The 24,166-nt window shown below is 46.0% G+C and overlaps 2 protein-coding genes across 3 annotated transcripts in view; one reads left to right on the top strand and one right to left on the bottom strand.

Moving 5' to 3' along the window:
- Nhsl2 (NHS like 2) overlaps nucleotides 1–24,166 on the bottom strand; it is a 91,832-nt gene that overhangs the window by 20,868 nt on the left and 46,798 nt on the right. The window lies entirely within an intron of this gene.
- On the top strand, nucleotides 19–4,571 carry Rtl5 (retrotransposon Gag like 5). Its single transcript, XM_057758960.1, has 3 exons — nucleotides 19–344; nucleotides 469–3,773; nucleotides 4,205–4,571. The coding sequence occupies exon 2, from the start codon at nucleotides 527–529 to the stop codon at nucleotides 2,321–2,323; it is 1,797 nt and encodes a 598-aa protein (XP_057614943.1). The 5' UTR covers nucleotides 19–344; nucleotides 469–526; the 3' UTR covers nucleotides 2,324–3,773; nucleotides 4,205–4,571.

Here is a 24,166-nt window from a genome sequence, read left to right as displayed (position 1 = left end):
CTGTCGCCATGACGACCTCGAGTGGGCAGTCGCTGTCGCATTTTCCCGACCCGAGTTAGCTGCAGCTAGGGAAGGAGAGAGTGAGTGAGAGCGCAGCCGCGGGAGCCAGTGGGCTCCCTCCGTTCCCGAAGGCCCGCCCCTGCTGGGGGCGCTCTTTGGCGGCGCTTAAAAGGCGAGGGCTCGCTGTCCGCAAGATTTTTCCTCAACAGATCCTGCCGCAGTCCGTTCCCTCCCGCTCTGCCTACTTCAGACCGCACCACCGCTGCCAGCGTCTCACTCGTGCCCTGCGCCTGCTGCCTCCAGGACCCGCGCTGCCGCCCGCCTTCTCCGACCCCTGCAGCAAGGTAACGCGTCCCGGGCCCGAGTCCCCCGGGTGGGTGTGGCTCGGGCTCGCTTGGCCCCGTCGCCCTCTGGCCGCACTTCGGTAGCTTCCCGCGCCCACCTCCTCATTTCTGCTTCCTCCCGCAGACCCTGTAACTCCCTGCCCCCAACTGCGGGACACTCAAAGCCCCAAGAACTAGTGACGATGTCAGAGGCGGCGGGAAATCTCAATAGCCTCCGCTTGGCGAATGTGGCCCTGCAAGAGGAGTTAAATGCCCTTCGAGGAGAGAATGCCCATCTGGGCCTGCAGCTCGGGAGAGCCTTGGCCGAGGTTAATTCCTTGAGGGGCAGTGTCTCGAGCCACATCCACCGGCCGGTGCCCATAGTGCCCGTCCTTGCCGAGGAGAACTTTGAGTACCCGCCCAGTGAGAACGAGCCCGCTCCCGAGGAGGAGGAGGAGGAGGAGGAGGAGGAGGTGCCTTTCCTGTGTTGGCCTCCTCCGCGCACAGATCCCGAGGATGTCTCAGATGATCTTTTGATTAACGTGGTCCAGGACTATTCCAACCCCGAGGAGTCCACTGACCCCCCTCTGTCACCCAGCTTGTCCCAGTCGGAGCTGCACTCCCCCGCGCCAAAAGAGCTGTCCCTACAGGTCTTTCTGCCACCGCTTGAGCGGCCAGACATAGAACCATTTGCAGGCGACCCGGTCTACCTGGCTGAATTTCTGATGCAGCTAGAGACTTTCATAGCAGATCATGAAGATTACTTCCCTGGGGGCGAGGAACGGGTGGCCTTTCTGGTTTCTTTTTTCATAGGGGAAGCGAGAGACTGGGCTATCTCAGTCACTCAGGAAGGAAGCTCCTTGAATTCCAACTTCCCGCTCTTCCTGGATGAAATGCGTAAGGTATTCTGTGGCCCCATCCCCTCGCGCGTGGCTAAAAAGGCCATTCGTAAGCTCAAGCAGGGAGATTGTACCCTAAGCAGCTATGCAGATGCTTTTCAATTCTTGGCCCAGTTCTTGTCTTGGGATGACAATCGCCTCCAAAAGCAGTTCCTTAAAGGCTTGTCAGAATGTGTCCGAAGGGAGCTCTTTTGGTCAACTGAAATTGCAGATCTGGATGAGCTGATTCTCGAGTGTGCGGAGATAGAAAGGAAAGTGCGGGTCCCCAAGCCAACCCCACTCCCTGAAGTTCAAAGCAGCTTCTACCCTTTGGCTCCGGTTCTCAATGAGAATGGAAATGAAGGTGTGGTGGCGTGCCACATTGAGAATGAGGTTGAGGGTGAAGAGGCAGGCGGGCACAGGCTTTATCTGGTGGACCAGGGGAGGCACGTGAAGGCCTTCTCACAGGAGCTGAGGGAGGAGGAGGAGGAGATGAGGAAAGAGGAAGAAGAGATGGAGGATGAGGAAGATGAGGATGAGGAGGAAGATGAGGATGATGAGGAAGAGGAGGATGATGAGGAAGAGGAGGAGGATGAGGAAGAAGACAAGGAGGAGGAGATGAAGAAGAATGAGGACGGCAGTGAAGATAAATACGAGGAGGAAGCTGAAGTTGAGGTTAGGGTCCTGCTTCCAGAACAGGAGCAAGTGATAGAGGAGGTCCAGCATGAGCACGATCATGTGTATGTGCACGACTGCATTCACTTACACATGCATGCGCTTGCTGCCCATCATTATGGCCTACATGGAGAGGTGTTGGAGATAGAAGAACCTGTCCTTGTGGACACGTCAACCCAGACCGTGAGCTCTGCGACAGGCTACCATGCCGAGAATTACCTGAGCGTGGCACCTTCCATAATGCAACCGAGCAGACAGGGGAGCCAAAATCGCGTCCCACTTCTGGAGGGCCTTCCAGATACCAATTCTCCCTTCTACAGCTCACCACCACTGATTCACCATGCAGGTCACTTGGAGCAAGACCAAGTGCGAAGACATCCCTCAGTGCTGTTCTGCCTCACTCCTAGACAGGGCGGGCACCGAGCTCAAGGCCGAATTCGCGTGTGAATCCTTTGGTGAGTTGGCCACAGGGAACACACCCTTCTACCGCATTCCTTGCTCTTGCTATTGCTGCTGTACCTGCCACATCTACTGACCAGTCCTTAAGAAAGCTCCAGACCTGAAGAACTCAAGGGAGACCTGTAGAATTCCAGACTGTTTTGCAACCACAACCAGCGAGTGAAATGTGCCCAACCAAGGCCATCTAAGAAGGGAGAGGTCAGTCGTCGCTGTCCTCTTGCCATGTACTGTGCTCAGTCCTTGCACAAGTTGGAGACCAAGTTTCTGGGCCTGTTCTTGTAAATGCACTGGTCACCTTTGTCCTCTCCTCTAGTTGTCCCCAGCCTTCGCCTCTCTGTGTGTTCTTTGTCCTGTGTTCTTACGGTTTTACTCTGACTAGACAGGACTTCACCCAATGCCTCACTGATCTGCCCCAATGACTTAAAGGACAGGCTACATTAACCTCCTAATGCTACTGAGGCCACTTCCTGGACAATGAGCAGGATGGCACCAAGAAGTATATACTTGTTATGTTTGCAGCAGAAGAGCCTGAAAGGGAAACTGACTTACACCCAGTGCAGCGAGAACACGAAGTCACACGTGCAGTGGACAGTGACTGAGACTTGCTCTCTTGGCCTGATGGTGGCAACCTGACTCCACTTTGAGTGCTGGAGTCATCTTCCCTCAGACTCCTGCACCACGACCCTTGAACAGACTTTGGCCACTTTTTTTTCCCTTAAAGGTTTGGTGTTAGGGATGCGAGGGGTGGGGTGGCCGAGGTGGCAGCAGCGTCACAACTCAGTTTGACATCCTAAGGAGTGACTCTTGCTTTAGGTACATGGCCTTTTTCACCCAGCTAAGCTCTGGTCTGCAGACTGTGTCGGAGGTGGCCTTGCTGCCCTGTTCTTCAAGCCCCTCTGACTCTAAGGAGTCTTTGGTTCTGAGAGAAGAGACCAGGACTAGCTCACTAGAGACTGCACCCATGCAGTGCAGCTGCCCAACACCCCCACGGCTCTCTCAGGAGGGGCAATCTCTCTCAGGCCTGTTGCCGAACTTCAGTTAGCCAGCTTCAGGGGTGACTGCCTCCTTCACACTCCAGGGGCTTCTGGAGCACAAATTCAGGTGCCCTTAGAAAGACATCTGCTGTTCAGTTGGGTCCAGAAAATACTGCTTTTGCGGTGAAAGCCACACATGTGTTATTATCAGTTCTGGCCACAAAAATGGCAGCCCGATTCACTGCTGGCCACACTTGTCCCCTGGACACTGAACTTGCTGCACAGCGCCTAGCAGTTGGGTAAGTGCAGCCCAAGTGTCTGTGGCCAGCAGGAGGGAAATTACATGAGAGCTCAGCCCTAGAATTTGAACCTAAGACCAGAGGAAGGAACCTGAGGAAGACGAATCGGAAACAGACCCAGTCCTCAGACTGGTTTAGGGTGAGATCTCTGTTCATCTGCAAGAGGTAAGATGCCTGTTTGCTTATTACTTTTGTTTCTTAGCCTGAAGATCAGTGGAACTGGGTTCCTATAATCTGTTGCTACCTTTTACAGTGGTTTCCCCCAAGAGAAGGGTTAACATATAGTCATTATGGGAAATTTGGGAAGCAGAGAACACTCTAAGGACAAAAAGCCCCCGTGCAAACATGCAGAATTGCATTGCGCAGAAGCAGCAGTCGCTCATTTCCTTCTAGTGGGTTCTCACTGCCCTTTCTTAAAGAGGAGGTCATCCTGCTGGAGGGCCAGCAGTGGGACTGAAATGGCTGTCACCTGTGTGCCATGGAATCATTTCACCCTCCCGAGCTGTTAGACATGTCAGTTGTTTGGCTTCCCCATTCTCACAGGGGCAGGAGTAAAAAACACCACGTGAAGGCCTTGTTCTGTGTCTGTTTTTCAGCTTATTTCCTCAGGCGAGACTTCCAAACGGGAAAACACCGTTCTTCGAAGCTCTGGACCCTGTCTGCTGATGTCAGCATGCTGGTCATGCTGACCCTGTGCTTGTGGAGAAGTGCAAAGGGCAGGCATCCTGTACCTCAAATTTCGGAGCCCTCCTTGGTACAGGCCTTGTCGGACCGCATTGGCTCTTCTTACTCTGAACAGCCTCAGCCAGGGAGAGTGCGCACAAGCAGTAAACTGGTTTGTAGGCCTCTGGGGGCAGAGGGGGCTTGGACTTCCTTTGACCTTTCCCCTTCTTTCCCAGATCTTCAATATATTTTGTGTGTGATGTGACAGCTACGGGAGCTGTCTGAAGCTTTGAGTGCCTCCTTGGGTTGGGGATGGGGATGGGGGTGGGTGTGAGGGGTGGGGGAGGGGAAGGGATGGGGGTTAGGGGAGGAGGAAGGGTGGGGGGGTGGGGGGGTGGGGGAATGCATGCAGGGTATAAGGGTAGCCCAAGGACTCCCTGAAGCCTGGGAGAAACAAATACGTTACTGTTGTGACTATTGCTGTTGTATTACATTGTGTTGTGAAGAGAAATTGTTCTGTACGCTAACGCTTTTTCTCCCCAATAAAAAGCCAAAAAGGGTGTGTAAACATTGTGTCTGTCTGTGTTACTGAACGAACAGAGACAGGGACCTGCGGTTACTTAACTTCCCAGGCACCTTAGCTGATCTGTGCTAGCCTGAAGCCTTGAAATCCTCTAGGCAAAGCAGTGCTGGGAAGGAAGGAATGAGGATAGGCAGGGTGGAGAGAGCGCCTTTCCACTTTGGGACACTAGATGGTGCTATGGGACTCCATTGAGCTAGCTGGAAACAAATTCCCAGAGCAGGCTAGCCAGAGGCAGCAAGACCACTCTGTTTCTTGCTCCTAGACAGACAGCGGAGTCAGAAAAAAAACTACAGCCCATTCTGGTACTTGCTCAGCTCGCTCAGAAATGAGTTAAGACATTTTCCCTCAGAAGCCCTGCTACTTGTGCGTGCTGGGGTGGGCACTTAGGGACGACCATTATCCTTCATCCCCATAACCACCCTGGACAGCAGGTTATTTATTATCCTCACGCTCTTCAAGTTAAGGATACAGGCTTAGAAGTCACTGCGCTGTAGGTGAAAGTGAGTGGCCTCTTCACAACCCTGTAGCTGTTGGTTGTCATCCCAGAACAGCTCCTCCCTGCCCGCTCTCCTCCCATCCAACTGTCTAAAAAGCCAGGTCTGTCTCCCGATTCTGCCCTGCTCTCCCTCCTCACGGGTTCCTGTGGAGAACCAGTCCTAGTTACAGAGACGTTTGACTTGACCCTTTGAGCGGAATAAAGGGAGAACCATTTCATTGCTACAATCCAGGAAGACTATGGTCGGTCGGTCTCTCCTTTAGAACTGAGGAACCCAAGTCTCAGGAATCTTAGGTCCAATGGGAGACTCTGGGTTCAGTATACTGTATCTGGGGGCTCTGAAGGAATCAGCCAGGCGGTGGTTCTAGAATTCAGCAGAAAAGGCCAACAAGGCTGGGCCAGTGGCAGTGCTGAGCACGTGGCTGATGGCCCATTCTGAGGAAGGACAAGGCTATATAGGCTGTGAGCGGTCCCCATGCTTTCTAGGACGTTAGGAGGTCAGACAGGGTACCCAGCAGCCCTGAGATTTCTCATGACGTAGCAGGCCGGGGCCGGTGGGGTCAGTTTGTATAAAGACTCACGAAAGCAGGTGAAGGACAGTAGGAAAAAAGACCAACTGTGTGCCAGCCCTGCGGGCTCCCAGGGCTGCAAGCAACCCTCTTGCTGGCCACACCCTCTTGTTTACACCTTTGCGTTCACAGAACCAGCTCATGGCATGCATGGGACACACAGGAAAGCAGCAGCAGCAGTTTGGTCCATAACTTAAAAGGTGGGTGTCTAAACAAGCCTCTGTGTGGAGAACTAGAAGTGACTACTAAGGATACCTGTAGATGTCAAGATGCTTCGAGGATTAAAAGATGCCAGCCTCTAGAATGAAAACGCAGTCATGATTTAGAGAGAGAAGAAAGAAAAAAAACCCCATCAAGTCTCACACATGCCTGAGTGTAGGAGAGGTGACTTGAAGAAGCTAGCGAGAAGGCACACAAGAATGGGAATGGACGGCACTCAGTACATACAGGCAAGTAGGCAGGGCAGCCAAAGACACTACTACATTTCTGGGTTGTTGCTGCCACCCAAAGGTAGACAGGCCCTGCCCGGGATCCTGGGCCCCGAACCTGAGGGACCTTTGCACCTCACAGTAGCAGACCTTTGGTATGCCAAGAAAAATGCCAGAACAGAAGAAAGGAAGGAGGATGTGGGGGTGGAGGGTGAAAAGGATCTTGAGGGTTCCCAAAACCCTCTTCTCAAGAGATGGAGGAAGACAGAGATTCTGCTGCCTATGACACTGGTCCCACTGTTCATTGTTTATACCTTCTGATGTTTAAATGACCTTTCAGCGAGGAAACAGATCTGAAAGTTCACACAGTTGGCTCTGGGTCACCCCAAGAGTGTGACATCCAGGACCTGTGCCTACACCACCTGCACCACCGATAGAATCAATTTCCATGATTTCTATTTCTGGAAAACTTCCTAGGCAACTCTAATGCCAGTCTAGCTGTGGGGACTAAGTAGCCCAGATGACATTTACTGGCCAGTTTCCCCCGCGCCTTCCCATACAGCTCCCAATGCAGGCACGAGGCCAGAGACACGGTTCTAATATATAGTACATGACTGAGAAACATACGGAACAGCGATACCTTACCCCTCTCCGACACCTGCCCCAACTTTTAGGAGGGTTGGTCCATAGGGTGGGTGCAGACATTTGTTCTGGAGAAGCTGGGCCTATCAGTGTGAAGCCTGTACTCTCCATGGCCAAAACTGGCTTCTGGGGCTGAGCAAGGGGTGGCGTGGGCTCCTCCTAAGGATAAGCACCTAAGGAATGAAGTGAGATACTGCCCCCACACAAGGACTTCCAGCTAGTAAGTCCTGCATCTTGCCCAGACTCGGGAAAGCTCAGCAGGCCATTTCTCCCCAGGGACCCTAGGCAGAAACACAAAGCCCAGAGTTCTCAAGTTGCCTTGGTAACAGGGAATCTACTTGGAAGAAAACAGTTTCTTAAAGGCTTAAAAGGGTGGCTATTTCCTTTGACAATGAGTAGGCCCTGACCTGTTCCCTGCACCCCCTCCCCTTCCTGTCTGCCACACACAGATGCAGAATAGGGGCCCCTTACCTCAGCAGCCCTCCTGATGGGGGATGGGGGTGGGGTGGGGACTGGGAATTGGGCCCTGGCTGTTAATATGAGAATGTTAAAATGGAATGTGTGAAGTGCTGGCCATGGCTTGGGGGAGGAGCTTATCTCACAGGACCCACACAAGTCAAAACAAGGAGGGCCAGTTTCCTTGCAATTCCTTTCTCTCCCATTTAGGGCACAAGAACGAAATCTGGCTGGGGTATGGACTAAGTCAGACAATCTAGCCAAGCCCAGACTCTCCATCCCCTTAGCTGAGTCCCGATCATCTCTTCCCTTGACTATTGTAGCTCCTTGCTGTCCTAACCAGCTCCTAATCTCTGCTCCTACCAATCAAGCCACTTTCCATGTATCTGAGGTGGTGTTCCAGGTATCTGAGGTGGTGTTCCTGTGTGTGTGTGTGCGCGTGCACATGTGCACAGACACACATGCCGCCTTGAGCTTACAAATCTCATTCTCAATGGCTCTCTCTCTGGAGAGGAAGCCTTCCTGACCTGATTCTGACATTCTTCACTATCTGATCGGGGAGGCATGCCCACTCATCCTTCCTTCTTCTAGTCTGTCTTCAGATATGTCGAATCACTTCCTTTTTCTACTTACACACTAGACCTTTTCATGCCCTGGGCCTTTGCACATCTCATCCTTCTGCTTTAAAAACTCATAAACAGGGCTGGAGAGATGGCTCAGTGGTTAAGAGCACTGCCTGCTCTTCCAAAGGTCCTGAGTTCAATTCCCAGCAACCACATGGTGGCTCACAACCATCTGTAATGAGGTCTGGTGCCCTCTTCTGTCCTTCAGGCATACCCGCAGAAAGAATATTGTATACATAATAAATAAATATTTTTTTTAAAAAAAATAAAATAAGAAAAAATAAAAACTCATAAACATTCAGGATGCGATGACATGACCCTACTGTCTACATTATATGGGAGACTGAGGCTGGAGGATTGTTTGAGCCCAAGAGTTCAAGACCCAACCCGCACACTATAAAGAGAACCTTCTGAAGAAGGAGAGAAGGGAAGAAAATGAGGAAAGAGGAAAAAGGGAAAAGGAGAAGGGGAAAGGGGTGGACTTTATAAACATTCTTGGCTCTACTCCAGTGGCAATCCGCTCAGCTCCAAGATCACTTCAGGAAACCATCTCTGATCCCAACAGCTCCTGCTCTTCTCAGCCCCTCCCCCATCCTGTCCTGGCTCCACTGAACCATGTGGCCGGAGCTCCACTTAGGAACAAGGGTGTTCTGGGTTGTGACACGAGCTCATTGTTGCAAGGCCTGTGCAGCTTTACCCCGTGGACTATGGATGCTCCTTTGGAAGGAGGACTGGACCCTTAGACCTGGCTGCTGCTGGGCATATGAAGCTGGGAGGTCCCTGTAAACACAGGGAGAGGAGACAATAGGGACCGTAACCATCTGAGCAGGAGAGGGGTGTTCTAGGGAGAGGCTCATGCCCCTCCCTTCTGCCATCAGACTTCTGAAACAGTGGACCCCAAAGAATAAAAAATTTCTCTGGAATCCCAGAAAGGAAGGGCTTGGCTTGAAGCCCTGGTGTCAGCCAGAGGAGGAACCTGCCTCCCAGGAAGAGTTCTGACAACTTACGAGACCAATCTGCAGGACAGACCAGAGCCCAGACTATAATGGCTCAATGATTACCCGCCATGTCTGTAACCCCAAATATGGTCTTGGACTCACTGTTCCTCTTCTCAGTGTGGCCACATTGAAAACCACTTTTATCTGGTTTTCATTATTACTTCTCTTTACTTTCTCTTTAATCTTAGTTCTTCTTTAATTGGTATATTGAGGATGGGCGGCGAAGCCGAGCTTATTCAGACTGCCAGGCAGCTAGTTGCTCCTTCTCAGCTGAGCTCCTCGGCAACACCCATCATCTCTCAGAGGGCCATGACCTCCTCTCACTCTGTAGTGAAAAGCGACCTCCACGGGGTTTACACAAACTTAGCCTTGACATCGGCCTCTGCCATTCCTGTGATGCATGCATGCCCTTGAGTTGATCACCGTGCTTCTCTAAGTCTTGCTTTCCTTTTTTTCTAAAAATGGAGGTCATAGGAGAACATATTATTGAGCTCGTTGCTATGAACCAGCATTGGCAATAATAGCCAATACCTAGCTGGCACTGACCATGGGTCCAGTTCAAATGCTTCACATTCATTAATCATCACAACATTCCTATGAGCAGTGCTCCTAGTCCTACTTTGGTAGACTAAGACACATGGCACAGAGGTGAAGCTGACCAATGTCATTAACACTAAGCACGCAGATAGGCAAACTTTTGTGCTTCAGAAATGAAGCCCAAGAGAGCTGGGCATGGTGTCACACACCTGTAATCCAAGCACTGAGGCAGGTGGATGGCAAGTGTAGGCCAGATTTGGCTATAAGACCATTTTGGCTGTAAAACCCAGTCTCAAGGAAAACAAAGCAATGACACACTAGTACTCAGGCATGGCACCTGGTAAGCTGAGGCAGGATGACCTCGAGTTCAAGGCTAGCCTTGGCTATATAGTGAGACACCCTTCCCTATCTCAACAAATAGGGAAAAGTGCACAAACACAAAAACAAAACAACAGAACGAGGCCCAAGGGACATAAGTGGTCTAAGATCTAAGGTAGGTTCTCAACTTTGGCAAGTCATGTGTGGACTCCTCTGGCAGTTTGGTAAACCTGGATCCTTTCTTAAAATAACATTTTTTAAAGATACATTCTTTTGGGCTGGAGAGATGGCTCAGCAGTTAAGAGCATTGCCTGCTCTTCCCAAGGTCCTGAGTTCAATTCGTAGTGACCATCTGTAATGAGGTCTGGTGCCCTCTTCTGGCCTGTAGGGATACGTGTACACAGAATATTGTATACATAATAAATAAATATTTTAAAAAGATACATTCTTTCTTGTCTTACATGCATAAAATAAAATGAAATATATAGTATAACAAAGGAGATCAATCATATGAGATTCATTTTTTAAAAATCATTTCATAGTCCAGTTTTATCTCTAATAACAAAAGATTTGATGGCAAGTCTAGAGATTAGAGTCTGGAGATTTCTGAGATGTAACAACTGTATCACAATATGAAAATAGTTGTGATTTCTGTTGGGGAGAAAATCCTGATTCGGCTAATACTATTGTTGCCTACATTCAGACTTCAAGGAAATGCTAAAATTCTGTTCATGGTTCGTAGAGAAAAGATCAAATTGTTTTTCTACCCCAGTTCTCAGATCTCCTAAATTCTAGCTGTAGACTCACTAGAGATCCATGGAGTTCAAACTAAGGAGTCCTGCCAGAGGGCATCAGAGGAAAGACAATGACTGCCCTGTCAGCTGTGGGGACAAACTGCGGCTGGCAGAAGGGCAAGTGTGTGGTTTCTCTTTCAAGAACTGTTTACAGAAATCATGAAGTCTGGCAGCTCCCTCTTCCTCTTGGTCCTGAGTCAGCAGCCCTGGGTGGGGCTGTTGCTGTCACAGTTGGTTTGCATTTCTGGCTCAGTGCAAACCCATCCAAATAAGTAGACGTGTTATCGACCCTAACGCATTTTTTGAACTAACGAATGCCTTACCCTAGGACTTGGGGCATGCTGAGAAAAGGGGGAAAACTACCAACTGGGTCAGTCACCCCAGATCATCAGATAGAGTCAGGCCTTGCTCCGTATCTCAAATGCCTTTTCCTGCCTTCTGGAGTCTCCCACCTGTCATTAGAGTCCCTGTTAAGCAGGACAGCACAGTACTGGGCACTGGGACCAAGGAGAGTATGGTCAGAACAGTAGGAGGCCTTCCTTGCCTCAGTTCCCATTCAGGACACCATGTAGACAATGTTCCAGATGATCAAGCCCCGGGCCTATCTACAATGCCTGGATTGAGGGTCCCTGCTGTTAGAACCTGATGCCTTCGGCTCTGTTCCAGGCCCTCATACTTAGAAATGAGCCACTTTGGCTGAGGGCCATGTACTAAAAAGCTGCAGCGTAATTCCCACAGTGAGAGGTAGGACTGTGACAGCCCTGTGCACCAGGGCCACTGGGTACTAAAGACGCTGCTAGTTGAGGATAAATCTGCCTCAGCACGAGGAACAGAAAAGTATGCTTTTTGAGGCTCAGGCCGAAAGCTACATACACAGGAATGAGGAGACTTACTTTCTTGCCTGTAAAGCACATGCACACGCATTTGTAGATGTTCAAACACAATGGGATTTCCAAAACTCTTGGTTAGACTGACCAAGAATAAGAAGAGACAGAAGGATGTCAGTGAATAAACCTCGGAAGCAAACATGGCGATATTATAACTGACCTTATAGAAGCAAAAGGAATAGAAAGGAAGAATCTGAGAGCAATTGTATGCCCAAAAGACAACCTAGGTGAAATGACTAAATTTCTAGAAAGACACAAACTGTCAAAAATGCCTGGCAATGAGGTCAGCAAGATGTCCCAGCAGATCAAAGTGTTTGCTGGGCAAGCCTGATGCTCTGGCTCCTGTCCTTGGAGTCCATGGGAGAAGGGGAGAATTGACTCTAGAAAGTTGTTCTCTGATCACCACACATTGTGGTGGTTTGAATAAGAATGGCCCACAGAGGCTCACATATTTGAATGCTTCGTCACTGGGGAGTGGAACTCTTCGAAAGGATCAAGAGATGTGGTCCTGGTGGAGGAAGTGTGTCACTAGAGGTGAGCTTTGAGGGTTTGAAAGTCCATGTCAGGTCCAGTCTGTCTGTCTGTCTCTGTCTCTCTACTGCCTCTGGATCAGGATGTAAAGCTCTCAGTTACTTCTCCAGAGCTATTTGTGCTGCCATGCTTTCTGCCGTGATGATAATGGACCAATCCTCAGAAACTATAAGCAAGCTTCCAACTAAATGCTTTCTTTTATAATCTTGTCATGGTGCCTCTTTATAGCAATAGAACGTGACTAAGACACACATGCTCTGTGGCATGCTCATGCCTGCACTTACACACACACACACACACTATTCAATAAAAAATTTGAAGTAGCAAAGAAGTTTAGAAACTTCAAATAATCTTATAATAACTAAAGAGACTAAGCTACCTACAAAGAAAAGCTCAGGGGGCTGGGAAAATGGCACATTGCTGCTCTTATAGAGGACCTAGGTTCAGTTCCTGGCACTCACTTGGCAGCTTAGGTGCAGGGACTCTGACACCCTTTTCTCCCTTTCATGAACACTGCGTGCATGTGGTGCACAGATGTACTTCCATGTAGGAAAAGCATTAATACCCATAAAATACAAGTAAATAAATCTTTTAAAAATGAATGGATAAATAAAATATAATATATATATACACAATGGAATTTTTTAAAAAAGGAAAGGCCAGAAACATATGGATTCACTGGTGAAGTCTACCAAATACTTAAAGAAAAGATCAATTCTTTATATATAAACTCTTTCAGAATATTGAGGAAAATGTAACACTTTTCAGGTCATTCCATTAGGCCACCACTACACTGACACTAACACCGACAACAAACAATACAAATACAGACCATTATCCCTTATCAAAATGAATGCAAAAATTCTCAATGAAATACTAGCATACCAAATCCAGTAATATAAAAAAGTAATCATATACCACTACCAAGGATAATTTATTTTAAGAATGAAAGATTGTTTTAACATCTGAAAATCAATATAATGCATCATATTGATAGAATGAAAAAAATCATGATCGATTTCAGAAGGCACAAAAAGGCTTTGGTATTTAAAAAATTCAATATCCTTTCATGATAAAAGCATGCAAACAAACTAAGAATAGACAAAGAGAAACTCACAATAGCATCATATTTAATGTGTTGAAACACTGAATATATTCCCCAAAGATCAGAAACAAGAGCAGGGTGTCTATGCTCTACTACTTCCATTCAACATTATACTGAGTGTGAATGAGAAATCCTCCTCACAGGCTCATGTATATGAACACTATTCCGTCCCCAGTTGGGGATGCTGTCTGGGGAAGTGATGGAGGAGTTAATTTCATTGGTTAAATAAAGAAACTGCCTTAGCCCTTTAATAGGACAGAAAATTAGGTAGGCGGAGTAGACAGAACAGAATGCTGGGAGAAAGAAGCCGAGTCAGTGAGTTGCCATGATTCTCCCACTCCAGATAGACGCAGGTTAAGATCTTTCCTGGTAAGCCAGCTCGTGGTGCTACACAGAATATTAGAAATGGGTTAGATCAATATGTAAGAGCTAGCCAATAAGAGGCTGGAACTAATGGGCCAGGCAGTGTTTAAAAGAATACAGTTTCCGTGTAATTATTTCGGGGAAAGCTAGCTGGGTGGCAGGACGCAGCCTGCCGTTCATCACTACAGAGTGGCACTCAACGTGATTAACTAATGCCACATAAAACCTGAGAGGGCTTAAAAAGGAGAGAGAGAAAATTTAAGACAGCTTTTTGCTGTTTCTGGGTTGCGTGCCGCAGAGAGAAATTGTCCTGTCTCAGCAGCAGGAAAAAACTGGCTGTTTTAAAATGCTGGCTTTCTGGGCTGTGCCACCATCGTGATCTCTGCCTGGCTCCTGTGGGAGACAGAGTCTTTGAATGGATCATTTGGAGTAAAGTGCTACGGCTTGCTTGATGGCAATGTGGACTGCTGTGTGCCTAGAACTGTGTGTGGCTCAGGGGCACCAAATGGCTCTGAGGCAGAAGGGCTCAGCTCCGCCATGCTGAACTGTGCTGGTCTCAGGCAGGAACTACCATAATTACCATAATAAAGCACAGTTAAGGTTCAGACTGGGCAGGACAGGCCATACCGTATTACTTGTACATGGTGCAACTCAAGTTTTTAAGAAGTGCTTAACATTTTAAGAAATGCTCCTGGATAGTAAAAAAATTACAGATTCACAAAAAGACAGATTCAGACATAAAAGACCACTAAATGAGTCACAGTGTTGGATGAATGTACGTAGGCTTGGGAAAGAGAAGAAATAGAATATAGAGAATAAAGTTAATGTCTTAAAAAAAGGTAAAGTCTTTAAAGAGACAGAGTACAGATAGTTATAGATTTAAAAAGAAATAAAAATAAACCACGTACAAATGGAAAATTCACAGAGAGTCTGGATTATATACATTATGTTTTCTTTAAAATTTTTGACTGTGAAGAAGCTAAGTACTGAGAGACATTTCATTATATGGGTTGCCAAGTGGAACCAGAATGGATATCATATGGGTATTATGACTTCAGAATTTGGGTCAAAGGATATGATGCTTTGGAGAGGGTCTTCTTTTGTTTTCACAGAGGACGAGACCCTGTGGATTGTTTCTATCCCAATATGGTATGATAGACCACGCCCTCCCGAAAAGTTGCTGTGAACACCCTCAAAAAATTACTTTGCTCAACTGCCGACTGAGATGAACCTAGCACACAGGTTATCCCATAAAAGACCTGAATAACAGCGCCCCCATTCAGCAGGAAGCAGTTTGGAGAGAAAAAACTGCGCCCATGTTCCCAAATATGGTTTATAAATGTTCTTTTACATTTAAAGGGGGATATGATATAGATATGAATAATTTGCATTGGTATGATTTTAAGGTCAATTTTGTTATATGTATATGCATATTTCTAATCTTGATTAAGGTATTGTGATTGTGTAGTTCATTTTTAAAATGTAATGTATAATTAGGAAATATAGGTTGTTAATGGATAATCATCAATAATAATCAAGCTTGTAGTCATGTTAGTTAGATTTTTCTAAATATATATATAGTTCAGTTAGATAGTCATTCTTCATATCTTTCAAAGACTACAGAATATGACATTTAATGTTTTAATAATTTAGGGCTTTTCATGACAATGAGACATGTCTGCTCCTGGCAGCACCAATATACTTCAAGAGGAAGATGGGCATTGAAGAGGCTCCTTATGGAGTTGGTTAGCCATTTGGGCAAAAAACTGCTCTTGCCTGGACTATTGTATAAACTGGACACAGAGAACCTGCAGAGAGAGGACTGCTGAACTTGCCTAAAGGTGAGATGGTCTTTCGGGGTTCCTGATTCATGAAAGAGTCTGCGAGACATTCTGCAGGACACAGTAGATAGTGACTGAACTGTCTTTGGAATTTCCTGCTTCATGGAAATGTCTGCTGGAATCTATGGGCCTGTAGGCCAAGATGGGTGCCCCAACGGTACAGAGGAACTTTGGGTGACTGTCCAGGCAGCGAGATGTCTCTGTCATTTCTAGAATTTTAGAAGTTACTTATTTCTTGTTTGCTTAGGTAATATTATATCCTTCTGGAGTCTTTGATGGAGTTGAAGAATGGTTAGTTATAGTTTTTCTTAGTTATGATATAAGATAAAATAGATATAAATATTGTAACTGTAATTCTTGCTTGATAACTGTTTTGTTATATGTAATCTTACTATGTTAAAGTGAAAGCCTTTCTTTTTTGTTTAAACAGAAAAAGGGGAAATGATGGAGGAGTTAATTTCATTGGTTAAATAAAGAAACTGCCTTAGCCCTTTAATAGGACAGAAAATTAGGTAGGCGGAGTAGACAGAACAGAATGCTGGGAGAAAGAAGCCGAGTCAGTGAGTTGCCATGATTCTCCCACTCCAGATAGACGCAGGTTAAGATCTTTCCTGGTAAGCCAGCTCATGGTGCTACACAGATTATTAGAAATGGGTTAGATCAATATGTAAAAGCTAGCCAATAAGAGGCTGGAACTAATGGGCCAGGCAGTGTTTAAAAGAATACAGTTTCCGCGTAATTATTTTGGGTATAAAGCTAGCCATGCGGGAGCCGGGGTGGCCGGAACGCAGCCCACCACAGTTCATACAACAGGGAAGTTATGGAACCTTTTGGAGATGGAGCCTTCCTGGAAGAAGTGCATCACTGGGGGTGTGCTTTGAGGACTCACCCACTTCCTGTTCCAGCTGTCTGCTTCCTTTATACAGATGAAATGTGATCTCTCTACTTCCTGCTTCTGTTGCCATGCCTTCCCCACTACAATGAACTTGATCGATCCCTCTGGAGCCATAAGTTAAAATAAATCCTTTCTTCCTTGAGTTGCTTTTTGATCATGGCATTTTATCATGGCATCAGAAAAGTAACGAATACATACAGGTTGTAACCAGAATGATTAAATTAAAAAATTAAATAAAAGGGTTTGGAGAGATGCTCAGCAGTTAAGATCACTGGCTGCTCTTCCTGAGGAACAGGGTTCAATTCCCAGCACCCACATGGCAGCTCACACCTGTCTGTAACTTCAAGATCTGACACCTTCACACAGACATACATGCAGGCAAAATGCCAATGCACATAAAATAAAAATAAATATATTTTTTAGTTTTCTAAGACAAGATTTCTCTATACAACAGTCCTGGCTGCCCTGGAACTCACTCTGTAAGCCAGGCTGGCCTTGAGCTTACAGAGATCCACCTACCTCTGCCTCCTGAGTGCTGGGATTAAAGGCATGCACCACCATTGCCCGGTTAAATAAATTACCTTTAAAAATTAAATAAAATACATACAGATTCGAAAGGAAGAAGTAAATTAAATTTCAAAGATGACACGATCTCATACATGAAAGATTTTAAGAAATCCACTAGAAATCTATTAAAAATAATATGTTTGATGAGGTTGTAGCCTATGAATTATTTAAAAATGTAATATTATATACTTGTAATAAAATCTGAAATGAAAAATAAAGCAGGAGTGATGGATAGTGCAAGTTGTTCAAAAGACATCAACAGGAAGATATCAAGCTGGTGGTTAGCCTGGGCAACTTCTGAGACCATGATTCCAAATAAAAATTCAAAAAAGAGAGTTAGGTCGGTAGCTCAACAGGCGAGCTCCTGATTGGCATATACAAGGTTCATTTGCTATCCAATGCTGACCACTAATAAAAGAGAAACCGAGTCTATTTACTACATCATCATGGAAAAATAAAGCAATGTGGGCTAGAAAGATGAATTAAAGGGCAAAATACTACTCATACGAGCCCAGTGACCTGACTTTCTGCCTGGAATACATGTAGAAAGCAGATGTGGTGGTAATCATCTGTAATGCCAGTACTTGTGCGAAGACACGGGAGGCAGAGACAGAAGAATCACCTGGACACTTGTGGGCCAGCTATCTTGGAATTCGCTGCTCAGCAACAGAAGCAAAAAGATGAAAGGAGAGAACTGACTCCCAAAAACTGTTGTCCTCATGTCCACATGTGCACCACAATATGCATGCACCTACCTAAACATGCACACACACACACACACATGCACACACACGTGCACACGTACACACGTGCACACGTACACACACACACCACACACACTTGGAGGGTATTGAGGCAGAGATACATAAGACTTTTCCTTTTAAAAATTAAAATAAAGCTGGGCATGGTGACACATGCCTTTAATTGCAGCCTGGTCTACAGAGGATTAAAATAAAACAGAGGGCTGAGAATATTGCTCAGTGGTAGCACACTTCATTGGCATGCATAAGACCCTAGGTTCAATCCGTAGTACCAACACCTCTTCTCCAAAGAGAATAAAACACATAGAAACAAAGTTAACAAAAGAGGTGCAGAATTTGTATTTTGAAAACCACGATACATGGAAAAGATAACCATGAAAGCAAGCAGAAAGATATACCATGTTTATGGATTAAATACTTAATATTATAAAAATAGCACCCATATTGATATATAGACACAACACAATTCTTGTAACACTTTCCTTTGTAGAAACTGACAAAGTCTACATGGAAATTCAGATGGTCCAAAATTGTCAAAGCAACCTTGAAAAGGAACAAAGTTGAAGGAATTACTTGCTGATTTTAAAGCTTCACACAAGTTTTTGATTATTAAAATCTTAATTATCAGATTAAAATTAAACATATAAAACAATATAACAGAATCAAGAGTCCAGAGGCAAGCCCGCTCATCTATTGCCAACTGACTTTGGACACAGATGCCAATTCAATGGCAAAGTCTTTTCAAAAAGTGGTGTTGGGGCAACTGTCTAGGTAAATGCAAAAAATGTAGAACTGTAATCCACTCTTATGTACACACGAAAGTAAACCTAAGTGTATCAAATATCTATATGTAGCAGCTAAAACTACAAAACTTAAAAGGAAACATAGGTATAAATCTTTGAGCCCTTGGATTAGATCATGGTTTCTTAGATATGAAAATGAAAGAAAAATACAGACAAGTTGAATTTCATTGAAATTTAAAACTTTTTGCTATAAATAGAGGTCAGCACCCAGTGGTGAAAGTAGCCATGAAACTCAGGTGGTTTCAGGTGGATCCTTAGTTTTTTTTCCCATTCTCCCTTGGCTCCAAGACGACCTCCAGAAAGTATTTCAGACTCCCCATGTGGTCCAGAGACGGTGTCCCCAGGAGAAGTCAGACACCAAAGACCAGAGCTCTGTGTAGCCCAGACTGGCCTCAAACTCGTGATCCTCCTATCTCCTCCTCCTTCATCAAACCCTACCAGTAATTTCATGCAGAAAGTGAAGACACCCTACAGAATACGAGAGCGTATTTGCAAACTGTGTATATGATAAGAGTCTTGCATCTAAAATGTATAAGCCTCTCTTATAAATCAATGAGATAAATAATCCAGGACAATAGCTGGCAAGGGATTTTAAAAGATGTTTTCCCAAAGAACATACACAAAAACACACGAGAAGATGCTCAACACGCAATCACTAGGGAAACAACTAAAAAAAAAAATACTACTTGACATCCACTAGTATATCTATAATAATGATGATGATAATGATATAATTAGATACATGTTAGTTGGGATGTGGAGAAACTAGTACCTTCATACACTGCTGAGGGAACACAGCTTTGCAGTCTTCCAAAACGTTAAGCACAGAGTTACCGCATGATGCAATGCTTTTGTTCCTAAAGATATACCCGAGAGAAATGAAAATATATGTCCACATAAAAACTTACACATGGATGTTCGTAACTGAACTATTTATTCTCTCCCCAAAGTAGAACAATCCAAATGTTCATCAACGGGCGAGTACATAAACCAATCATACAATGAAAAGCTCTTCGTCGGCAGAAATGAAGTACTGATACATCCTATGCTATGGATAGATGTTGAAAGCATCACACTATATGAGAGAAGACGGCTGCAAAAGGCCACATAATGAATGATCCCATTTCATGACATCCAGAACAGGCAAATTCACAAAATCAGAAACTCCAGCAATACTTGCCTAAGGCTGGAGAGAGGCTGCTAATGGGCACATTAGGGGGACGCTCTGAAATTGGTAATGGTGATGACTGCATACTCTCTGAAGTTACTGTAGTGCAGTATAAACCCACTGGATTGCACAACTGGAAATGGCTGGATTTTATGGTGTCTACAGGCTTTTGTCTCAATGAAGCTGTTCTGAAACAACAACAGAAGAAGCAAACAAAAACCTCAACCAAACAACAAGCCTTATAAAGTAGAAGTATACCAAAAACCATTCTGAAGCACCGACAGAAAGGGGGAAAATTTGACTGGCGAACTATGTGACAAGCTGCAAAATCCCAGTGCATTGCAGTAGAGCCCAGACAGTGATCAGATATAAGTAGGCATTAGGCCCACTAAGAATTAAAGTGTTTATTGGGATGCAGAGAAATATGCTTCAGAGGCAAGCGCTATACTAAACTCTTACTAGTGTCTGTATTCTGGGGACCATAGTTTAAAAGGAACAAGTGGGGCTGGAATAGCATGGTTGGAGCTTCAAACTCACCCCATTCACCCCCACCCCAATAACCTAAGTTGGATCCTGGTCTTGTAATCAGATTACCCGGCCCTATACCAGATTTCACAGTCCAGTCAGGATGCTGGAACTTGTGAAAAAGGAGATGGCAATGAGTAGAGAGCCCACTAACCAGTTTTGAAAATCGAAAGCTACTTGGACCCACATCGGGTAATTCAGACATCTCCACAGCAATCAATGAGCTCAGACAGCTTCCAAGACTTCCCTGCATCTTAGACAGAAGCTCTCTTCTTTTCTGTTGTGTTCAGCCCTTAGTCTCACATCCATTCCTCAGCTGAACTCCCCAGGCCAGCCACTCTCAATACCACGGCCAGGTTTCCTTCGGTGTAACAGACGCCTGGTCACACCTTTTCACTTCTAGACTTCTGGAACCTCAAGCTCCATTCTACTGCAATGTCACCCGAGGAGCAGAGATCAGCTCTCCTGCCCTTAGGTGGGGAGGAGCTCCATGGATAGAAGCCATACTACCCCATGTCCCCTACAGCAGCCTTGACGTTCACTCTGCCCATTGTTTGCTCATGAAGCATTGTGCTTCTCTACTTCACCAGAGTAGACTCATTGGATTCTAACAATGCATTATCTCAAATTATATTATAAAAGTCTGTAACAGTAGAAAGCAATCACTCATAAGTCCACCTTGTACACACACATATATTTATACATAAATACCATTATAATAATAATAGAATTCTACTTAATAAATCACAGGAATTTTATGATCCTTTTAGAATCACTGTTGTTCTGAAGGAAAAAATATATACACATACATATGTATGTGTATATATGTATACACACACACACACCAATGTCACAGACATTGTTCTAGGCACAAACTTAATCTCCACAAGAATCCCGTGAAGCAGATACTATTATTTCCCTCATGTTACAGATAAAGACATAGAGACACTGAGAGGTCAGAGAGCTTGTCCAAGGTCACACAGATATAATCAAGGCTGCCTAGCACCAGAGTTTGTGTTCACAACTCTTTGGGGAAATTAAAGCAGAATATTTAGCTATTTATTTATTATTCAGCACTTCCAGATACTCCAGCTGAGGGAAGGAACCCAGAAATCTGCATGCCTAATGGGATCCCAAGGGATGCTGATGCTGTTGGTGCAAGGACCACTTGTTTTACTTACACTATGCTGCCTTAGACAGTAACACACAGCTCAGGGCTACTACCCAGAACCAAAACAGGAGTGGCCAGGAAGGTGGCCTAACTTCCTACCCACCCTCTCCTCTCATTTCCTCATGCATGCAGGAGAGCCATATGACAAGGAGGTCATCTTATTCGTGCTGGCTTTGGACACAATTAGCTAAATGTGATCCCATCCATTAAAGGGATTGATAAATCAGTCCCTGGCTGCGAGGCCGCTCCAACTGCTGCTGAATTAATGCCTGTGCTGTCACTTGCCTGGTGCCCGCAGCCAATTGATCTCACAGGCAAATAAGATTAGCTCAAGATTAACTCAGCTGGACTGCCCACAGTCTCCTCTTTCCCCCAAACTTGAGGAAATTCTGGCTTGTTTATGGTAGGAAAAAAAAAAGCTGTCTTTACAAAGGGAACAGCCTTGGGGAAAAGTAAGGGCTTTACTAAGTCTAGATCAGCTTTGGGATCTACTGATGGAACCCAGCTCAGCAAATGCTGATTGGTGAACACGGGAAACCAACTGGCTCAGCACTAACCAGAGGAAAATTCATCTTTCTAACCAAGAAACATATAGTTGGCAAGTTGGGGAAGTTATGTTTCCAGAGAGAGAGGATGGAGCCTTGGAGTTGGACATCGCTAGCGTTGAGACTGCCTCTACCTAACCCAGCTGTGTGAACTCCCTGAGCTTAGTTAGGTTTCCTTGTTGATAGCTTCCAGAGAAGTTAAAGAACCATAAGTCCAAGGTAGTTCCTGGATCCTGGAATAACTAAGGACTGACCCGGGCAGACCTGCAATGACCACTCCCTCACGGATGTGAGTCTGTGCTCAGAGTGGTAGAAGCAGTCAGGACTCCGAGTTACACAATGATTTTTCTCCTTTTTCAAAAGCCCCTAGGTGCAGTTGTAGCTTAGTAGTGGAGAGATGACCTAGTATGCGTGAGGACCTAAGTTCAAGCCTCAGCACACATATGCGCAAGAAAAGAAGGATGGATGGAAAGAGAGGAAGAAGAGAGAAAAAGCAAGCAAGCTCATAATATCTACCGTCAGGACTGCTAGCTAGGCAGTGGGTGCTTTGAAAAGCTGCTGAGCTCTTGCCTGGGGATAAATGATTAGTCTCCCAATGGTGGAGTTGCCCAGAGAAAGCATTTTATTATCTACCTGCTTTGAGGATTGCTTTGTGTGATGTCATACCTCCTCCAGCAGCGAGGGACCTCATCCCAACTTAGGGCAACTCCAAGAATCCAGCTCAGCCTCAGAGCTTCCCCTGGCATTGAGAGGGTGTGGGAGAAGGGGCTTGTTCTGATGGCACTGAGTTCATGGCAGCCCCTTGGTACACCCGCTTTTCACAGTCCAGGACCCCAAGAGCCTCCCCAACAGCCCTCCTGCACTAATGTCAGCCTCACAGCTGACCTGCCAGGGAGGGAGGTTCGTGGATTTGAGGTCCCTACTGCTGACGGATGAGGTAGCCCTCTGCCACCTTCCCACTCCCTTTGCCTGCTAATCATTTCTAGACAACTTCTCTTTGAAAAATTTGTCAGCTTTAAAATTTTATCTGTCATGCTTTTCATGTTCTTACAAAAACAAGTTTATCACGGTTAGAGATCAAAGCAAACAGATAGAAGTAGGAAACCCCTAACCTGACTCGAGAGGCGAGCACTGTGGATACATACCTTGGGTGCATCTTTCTGGAAGGTCTCCTGTGTCAAACAAAGATGTGACCATACTGTAAACATCACTCTGCAGTTTGCGTGGGCTCTCCCTTGCTACCTTGATAAATATTTATTGCTTAGTTACCTTGGGAGAAGTGAGAGAAGCCTGTGGGAAGTCAGAGGTCTTATACAGCTCCCGCAAGCATCAGACGTGGAGACAGAGGTCCAGAAAGGGGAAGGGCTCTTTTTGGGTTCCACACTGAATGCCTAAGACAGAGGCTCCTCTGCAGAGCCACAGGAGATCACCCAGACTACCTTCTGACCTGGACCTGAGCCCGCATCCTTTCAAATGTCTGACTTGCCCAACAAGGGTCAAAGCAGGAAAGAAGCAGGAAGTGGCATGGATATAAAAATAGTGCAAGAAAATGAGGCCAGCCCACCAGTGTGCCCGGGTTCAGGTCACCTCAAAGCGTTCAGGGCTCCACCCTCCGCCAGGAACCCAACGCTATGTGTGGAACTCTCACAGGAGTCCGAAAGCTGTGGACAGAGGGTCCCTCTCTGCTGCGGCTATCCCTTCTCTTGTAGCTCTGCCCCCCCCCCCCCCCCCCCGTTCCTTGTGTAACAAGCAAAGAAATTTTCTTCTTGAAATTCACTCACGGATGAGGCTGTGGATTATTTGGTATGCAAGCATGAGCAACACAAGGAAAAAATAGGCGAACTGGACTGCATCGACGTGACAAACTCTTGAATTTCAAAGTTGACCATCAAGAAAGCGAAATGGCTCACAGTATCTGGGACAGCAGGCAAAGCGATGATGGCACAAGATCAAGGTAGCCAAAATTCAGCATGGACGGGGAGGAGGGGCTCGTGAAGTCCCACCTCTAGTTGAGGAGCTACAGGGAAGTGTTGACTGCTACCAGAGGGTCAGGCAGTTTACTTCAGATGCAGCTCCTGGTAGGCTTCCCGTGCTTCAGAGGACGCTCCTGCTCCGCTGTACATCCTGGCAACACTAAGTGGACTCAGTGGGTTTTAAAGAGAGCACATAAAGATGGAGGGAAAAGTGGTGGGGGATAGGGGAGGAATTGGAGGGGAAATGGGGGTTGGATTTGATAAAAATGAATTTTCTGTGTGTATGAAATTCTCCAACAATAAATAGAAAGAGGGA

Source organism: Chionomys nivalis, chromosome X, assembly GCF_950005125.1.
Source record: "Chionomys nivalis chromosome X, mChiNiv1.1, whole genome shotgun sequence".
Taxonomy (NCBI): Eukaryota; Metazoa; Chordata; class Mammalia; order Rodentia; family Cricetidae; genus Chionomys; species Chionomys nivalis.
Note: the sequence above shows the minus strand (reverse complement) of the source record. Positions and strands in the feature narration are given on the sequence as shown.